Here is a 7,196-nt window from a genome sequence, read left to right as displayed (position 1 = left end):
TACATGCCAACTTGGTAAGCAGGCGAAACATGCTTTCCCACAAGAAAACCATGTCAGTGCAAGGTCATTGGATGTCATTGCAACAGTTTACCGGTTGCAGGCACTATGTTACATTCAATAATGAACACACCAGGAAAGTGTGGGTTTATTTCATGAAGGAGAAAAGTGAGGTGTTTACTCACTTTTAGAGATTTAAAGCCTTGGTCGAGAAAGAAAAAGGCATGCAAATAAAATGCCTAAGATCAGATGGTGGGGGAGAATATTTCTCCAATGAGTTCAGCGATTTCCTAAGAAAGCAGGGAATCAAGAGGCTGTTTACGTGCAGGTACACTCTGCAATAATAGAATGGTGTTGTAGAAAGCAAAAACAGGCACATTGCAAAAGTGGCACGTGCCTTGATGGCTGAAAAGAATATGCCACATTACTTTGGGGCAGAAGCAGTAGCACTTGCTATGTACATTATGAATAGGATACCCGCCACAACTGTTCATGGTATGACTCCTGAACAGAAGTTTACAGGCATAAGACCGGATGTGCCTCGCTTGAAAGTGTTTGGGTGTATTGCATATGTACATGTTCCTGATGAAGTGATAACAAAGTTGGATCCAAAGGCAAAGCAATGCATCTTCATTGGTTATGCTATGGAGCAAAAAGGTTATAGATGCTATAACCCTACCACTCGTGAGATGTGAGTAAGCAGAGGTGTTTTCCTCGATGAGATGAGTAGCCGGTATGCACCAGTAGTGAAGGCAACAGAAGATGCAGATGTAAGACCTGATGATGTAGCACCACATGTAGATCAGCAATCACAGGTGCTGAGTGGACCTGGGGAGTCCTCGAGCAGTGCATCCAATGTTAGCCCATGGTCAGGTAGGTTGAGGAATGATGCAGGTACACATGTATCACAGAAAGGGAAGGAAAAGGTAGATCAACCTTTTGTGCCTGATCTATCAGCAGGTCACTCATATGTGGATGTTGGCTCTGAGCAGAGCCTTGATGAGAAGCTTGGCATTCCATCTGTGGTAGTTACTCCTGGTGTAAGGAGAACCAGGGCTGTTTTGAGGACACCTGGCAATTATCCAAGTGTATGCAGGTCTACAAGGGTTAGATACCCTATTGACAGGTTGAGATATGATGGATATACAGCCCATCATTATGCTTACATGGTAAAAGCAATACATGAGGTTGAGCCCGCTTGCTTTGAGCAGGCAATGGGAGATAAGAAATGGGAAGATGCCATGGATGAGGAGATGGCAACATTGGATGCAAATGCAACATGGGAGTTAGTGCCTTTGCCTAAAGATGGCAATTGGGCATAAGTGGGTGTATAGAGTCAAGCACAATGCTGATGGTTCAGTGAGCAAGTACAAGGCAAGATTGGTTGCTAAGGACTATGTGCAGACTTATGGCATAGACTATGAGGAGACATTTAGCCTAGTTGTAAGAACGGCAACTGTGAGAGCTGTCATTGCTATGGCTGCAACAAAGGGTTGGTCTTTAAATCAAATGGATATAAAGAATGCTTTCTTGCATGGTGATTTGCAAGAAGAAGTGTACATGATGCAGCCACCACGTTATGAGAGTGATGCACACCCAGATTGTGTGTGCAGGTTATGCAAAGCCTTGTATGGCTTGAAGCATGCACCTACTAGAGCATGGTCAGACAAGATCAGGGAGTATCTTGTTACCATTGGATTTCAGATATCCAATGGTAACAAGATTATGCAAAGCCTTGTATGGCTTGAAGCATGCACCTAGAGCATGGTCAGACAAGATCAGGGAGTATCTTGTTACCATTGGATTTCAGATATCCAATGCAGATTTTTCACTATATGTGAAAAAGACAGATAGAGGGATCATGCTATTAGTCATTTATGTGGATGACTTGATTATCACTGGTGATAGTGATGTAGACATACGTGATGCCAGGATGCTTCTGAAGTAGAAGTTTGAGATGAAGGATTTGGGTGAGCTGCGGTATTTCTTCAGCATAGAGGTGGTAAGATCCCCTCATTGCATTTTGCTATTACAGAGGCAGTATGGCTTGGACATGTTGTCCAAGTATGGTATGACAGGTTGTAAGCCTATTTCAATGCCATTGGAGCAGAACACAAAGCTTTTCACAGATACATGTGAGCTTTTGGAGGACCCCACTACATACACGCACATAGTGGGAAGTTTGATCTACATGACCATTACAAGGCCAGACTTGAGCTATGTTGTTGGACTTGTGAGTCAGTTTATGTAGGCCCCTAGGAAGCCACACTTTGATGCATTCGGCTATCCATCTTTCTCTTGTGTGCGTGTGTTTGCTTGCTAGGGTTTGAAGCTCTCCCTCTCCCCCACATAATTTTTATGCCACTCTAGCCTTAGTATGAATGGGCAGATGTAGTATTCCCAGCCCTCCCAAGTTTTTGGGCATACTTACTTTCTCCTAAGCAAGCCAAGCTAGATATCCCCTACTATCCCTATTGCTTTTCTAGATGAACCTCCTAACTGGACCCATAACCCTCTTCCAATGACATTTTCTAAAGTCCACCACTGGAGGTTACAATCCTCTTCCAATGACATTTTTTGAAGTCACATATGCATTCAAAACAGAGTTTACAATAGCCACTCTGTCATGAATAGACACCCTAATTCCTTCCCATTTCTTTGTTTTGCCTAGGTCCCATATATTACCCAATTAGCCAAATCCTTATTAGTCACCCCAACCTCAAAAGGAGCCCCTAAGTTTCCCAGGATCCTATGTATTACCCAGTCTGCCAAATCCTTATTAGTCACCCCAACCTCAAAAGGAGCCCATAAGTTGCCCAGGATCCTATCTATTACCCAGTTAACCAATCCTTATTACTCACCCCAACCTCAAAAGGATCCCCTAAGTGCTAGACAATCTGTCCCTTCCTTATAACCTCACACCCCCACCTTTCCAATCAAGGCCATCCTCTTTAGTCAAACTAATAATTCTGGATTTGTGTACATTACATGTGGACATAGAAGCATCAGCAACAACAAACAATTGTACTATTTGTAGGGATTGTCTTACATTGTCATTATTAGCTTGTAAGAATCGTATAATGAGTCATCTGTAAAACACTACACTACTAATTGTGCCCCTTTTTTCAATTTCAGACCTATCACCAATCCTTTCCCACATGCATCCTCTAGAGCCACTATCAATGGATGAGATACAATGGGAAACAGCAATGGAGCCAAAGGACATCCTTGTCTTATTGACCTATTTATCTCAAATCCCCCCACCAGCCTTCCATTTATCAACAACAACTTAGACTGAACCCCTGCAGTTAGGGTATAGATGATTGTGGTCATTCTTCTTCCAAACCCCAATCTCTCCATAGTTGTCCCTCACTAGGAAGTCCTTGCCCGGATGATATACATTTACCATACGCACGACGTCGTGCATGCTGACTTATTGGCATATAATACATTCACACGAACGCGCTCGTTGCCAGCTCACCTTAGAGCAGGTCAAGCGGCGTTGTGTTTTTATAGGACCCGTCAGATCTACTACTCCTCATCATCAGCTCTACTATCATCCGACTGTCTTGGATTTTCCCAAGTAATCCTGCAAGGTACTCTTGTGTGATCACCGCTGTATTGAAAAGCCCCCAGCAATATGGCCAGCCGCCGCCGCTGGCTCCTCGCATCATGCCTGCTACTGGTGCTCATCAGCTTCAATGCCACGCCGGCGTCTTGCCACAAGAAGAAGATCAAGGCCGCCGGGCCGTCCCACTACAGATTCTACCTCCACAACACCGTGTACAGCACGGCCGTGAATAACACCTACTTCACCTCGGTGTACAGTTCGCCCCCTCCGGGCAACTTCTCCAACCCCTTCTCCTTCGGCGTGGTGGCCACCTTCGAGGCCCCACTGACGCTGGGCGCCTCCAACCGCTCGGCGTCGGCTGGGGTGGCGCAGGGCTTCTACGTGCTGGACAGCCAGAAAGGCTTCGTGCTCTTCCATACCTTCACCGCCACCATCGACGACGGCACCTACAAGGGCACCCTCACCATCATGGGCCAAATCGTGGAGGCCCAGAAAGTGCGCACCCTCACCGTCGTTGGTGGAACCGGCGACTTCCTCCTCGCGCGCGGCCTTGTCACCAATCGCCTCGTTGAGCTCGTGCCGGCTATGCCTGCCCGATGGATACTCTCCTTTGATCTCGACCTCTACTACTAGACCACTTGTTGGCATGCCTGTCTTCCTCCATCAAAACTCATTGCTTTTTTCTTTAATAACCAAGAACCTAGGCTTTTCTAGACGTCCGGATGTAGCCAAAACATCATATCCTTTATTCTTTATTCTTTATTCTTTATTGCTCTCTCTAGTTCTAGTAAGCATGGATCCAACAGTATGAGGTATCACCTCAACAATAAGTAAGAAAATCATAGTTACTAAATTGGGACTCAACCATCATTGCGTCACATCAATTATTATGAAAATTTCACATTAAATACTAGCATTATTTCTCTAAGGCCCTAGAATATAATCATAGAGAATGTTTTTATTATGTAGCTTCTTTTTAGTTTAATTTAGGGGAATCTCATGATCTCTCCACAAGTGAGTTGAGAAGTGATTGTCTTGTCGTCGAGGTAGCTTGAAGGTTAGTTCTTGATTTTTCATGTTTTCCAACTTTTTTGTTGTCCATAATTATGTGACTTGATGCCGGCTCCTTAGGATTTCACGTCTTTCGTTATCTTATAGGACGCATTGGATCCACTACAAGAGAGAATGGAGGGCCTACCCCAGAAACTTAACTGCATAATTTAGAAAGAAGGAAGTGTGAGAAGTGGTTGTCATCTCATGGTATAAACACGGTTATAAATGCAATTATATACATGACTAATGCCACATTCTAGAATATATGCATTAGATCTAGAAGATGATTCATCTTGAGCCTTTTCTAGTATGGGAAGAAAAAGAAGATTGAGTACCTTGTCATTCTTGGTGATGGCTTCTCAAACACTTCTTTGTAAATCATGACACAAAGGTGTGGTGTTACTCCTTTAATAATGTGATTGGTGGTCACTGACGAGGCTGTGTCGTGGGATTTTGTGGTTTGGGTAGCCATATCTGTGTGTTTCCTACATATTACCCTTGTGCTTTCAATAGCCTTTTAGGAACCCAATAACACTTGAATGGGACTGCTAGGTCGGCGACTTTTGCCGTGGAGTGGAATTCTCACCTTTATTTGTTCCAGTTGTTGCCTCCTCCTTGAACACTTGTGGTACCTTAGGTGCCAGAAGGCATGGTAGCATTGTGGTGACTGTGTTGGCATAATTTTGAAATTATGGGTACGTGCTATGGTACTCCATACAGGCAATGTGTATCTGCAATTTATCGCCCTTAGCATTTGAGTTTAGATCTTCTCCTGTTGTAAACAATTTGGTAAGCCAGTTGCCATGTTGAGATATTGAGCTCAACTCGTGCTACGACGGACATTGATGACCCGCCTGGGTGATAGCTTCCGCATCTACACCACTAGCATGGTTGGTGAGATTATGGGTGATATGCGGCCAGTGGGATGACAGGCTGTGTGAGCCATTTTGGATTACTAGAGACTGGCATAGCTATAGCGCCAACTCATTTAGTTGGGTTCACATTATGGACCGACCCCCCTTGTATGTTGTAGTAGTTGAGTACTAACCCATATAGTGTGTACTCTTATCTTTATGTCATGTTGGTTGAGGAGAGAAGAAAAAGATAGAAGAAAATTCAGCTATCCATCTCTCTCTTGTGTCTTGCTCTCTCATGTGTGTGTGTTTGCTTGCTAGGGTTTGAAGCTCTCCCTCTCCCCCACATTCTCTTTATGGTATCAGAGCCTAGTTCGTGTGAGAGCTAAGGAGGCAAGCAAGAGGCAAGAACAAGGAAGGAAGAAAGCGGTACTACACAGGTAAGAGCACCATCATCTCTTTCCCTTTCTTGGTTTAGGTACAACACCCCCTCAATAGCTCTGGGAGAGCTACACATCTCCGATTGAGGAGCTGTCTTCGCGGGAGCGGAGCTAGAGGGAAGTATACTATCCTATTGGATGAGGTATTTTTGGCCAGATTCAGGTTTTGGATGCATTACGGGCCTCGTTTTATCACTGCAAACTTACATTCATTGATAACCACACTAGGAAAGTATGGGTTTATTTCATGAAGGAGAAAAGTGAGGTGTTTACTCACTTTTAGAGATTTAAAGCCTTGGTCGAGAAAGAAAAAGGCATGTAAATAAAATGCCTAAGATCAGATGGTGGGGGAGAATATTTCTCCAATGAGTTCAACGATTTCTTAAGAAAGCAGGGAATCAAGAGACACGGACATTGCAAAAGTGGCATGTGCCTTGATGGCTAAAAAGAATATGCCACATTACTTTGGGGCAGAAGCAGTAGCACTTGCTATGTACATTATGAACAGGACACCCGCCCACAACTGTTCATGGTATGACTCCTAAACAGAAGTTTACAGGCATAAGACCGGATGTGCCTCACTTGAAAGTGTTTGGGTGTATTGCATATGTACATGTTCCTGTGATGAAGTGAGAACAAAGTTGGATCCAAAGGCAAAGCAATGCATCTTCATTAGTTATGCTATGGAGCAAAAAGGTTATAGATGCTATAGCCCTACCACTCGTGAGATGTGAGTAAGCAGAGGTGTTTTCCTCGATGAGATGAGTAGCTAGTATGCACCAGTAGTGAATGCAACAGAAGATGCAGATGTAAGACGTGATGATGTAGCACCACATGTAGAGCAGCAATCGCAGGTGCTAAGCGGACCTGGGGAGTCCTCGAGCAGTGGATCCAATGTTAGCCCATGGTCAGGAAGGTTGAGGAATGATGTAGGTACACATGTATCACAGAAAGGGAAGGAAAAGGTAGATCAACCTTTTGTGCCTGATCTATCAGCAGGTCACTCATATGTGGATGGTGGCTCTAGTGGCTCTGAGCAAAGCCTTGATGAAGAGCTTGGCATTCCGTCTGTGGTTACTCCTGGTGTAAGGAGAACCAGGGCTGTTTTGAGGACACCTGGCAATTATCTGTTGAAAGAACGGTAGAGGGAGAGGAGAAACACACACATGAGCAAACCCTAATGTATATTGCAAACCCTAACCATAGAGGGAAGCCATGTCCACTCTCACACAAAGCATAATGCACTAATCCATAATCCACACAACACACAATGAGTTGTGT

At 44.3% G+C, this 7,196-nt stretch overlaps 1 protein-coding gene across 1 annotated transcript; it reads left to right on the top strand.

The window, feature by feature from the left end:
* The first annotated feature begins 3,550 nt into the window (after nucleotides 1–3,550).
* LOC147617897 (dirigent protein 6-like) lies at nucleotides 3,551–4,381 on the top strand. The gene has a single exon (XM_086775595.1). It carries the CDS (start codon nucleotides 3,638–3,640, stop codon nucleotides 4,199–4,201), a length of 564 nt encoding a protein of 187 aa, XP_086631721.1. The 5' UTR covers nucleotides 3,551–3,637; the 3' UTR covers nucleotides 4,202–4,381.
* The last annotated feature ends 2,815 nt before the right edge of the window (nucleotides 4,382–7,196 follow it).

The sequence above is a fragment of the Cibotium barometz genome, chromosome 36 (genome assembly GCF_041138505.1).
Source record: "Cibotium barometz isolate CiBa-2024 chromosome 36, ASM4113850v1, whole genome shotgun sequence".
NCBI classification, from domain to species: Eukaryota; Viridiplantae; Streptophyta; class Polypodiopsida; order Cyatheales; family Cibotiaceae; genus Cibotium; species Cibotium barometz.
This window is presented reverse-complemented; position numbering and strand designations above follow the sequence as displayed.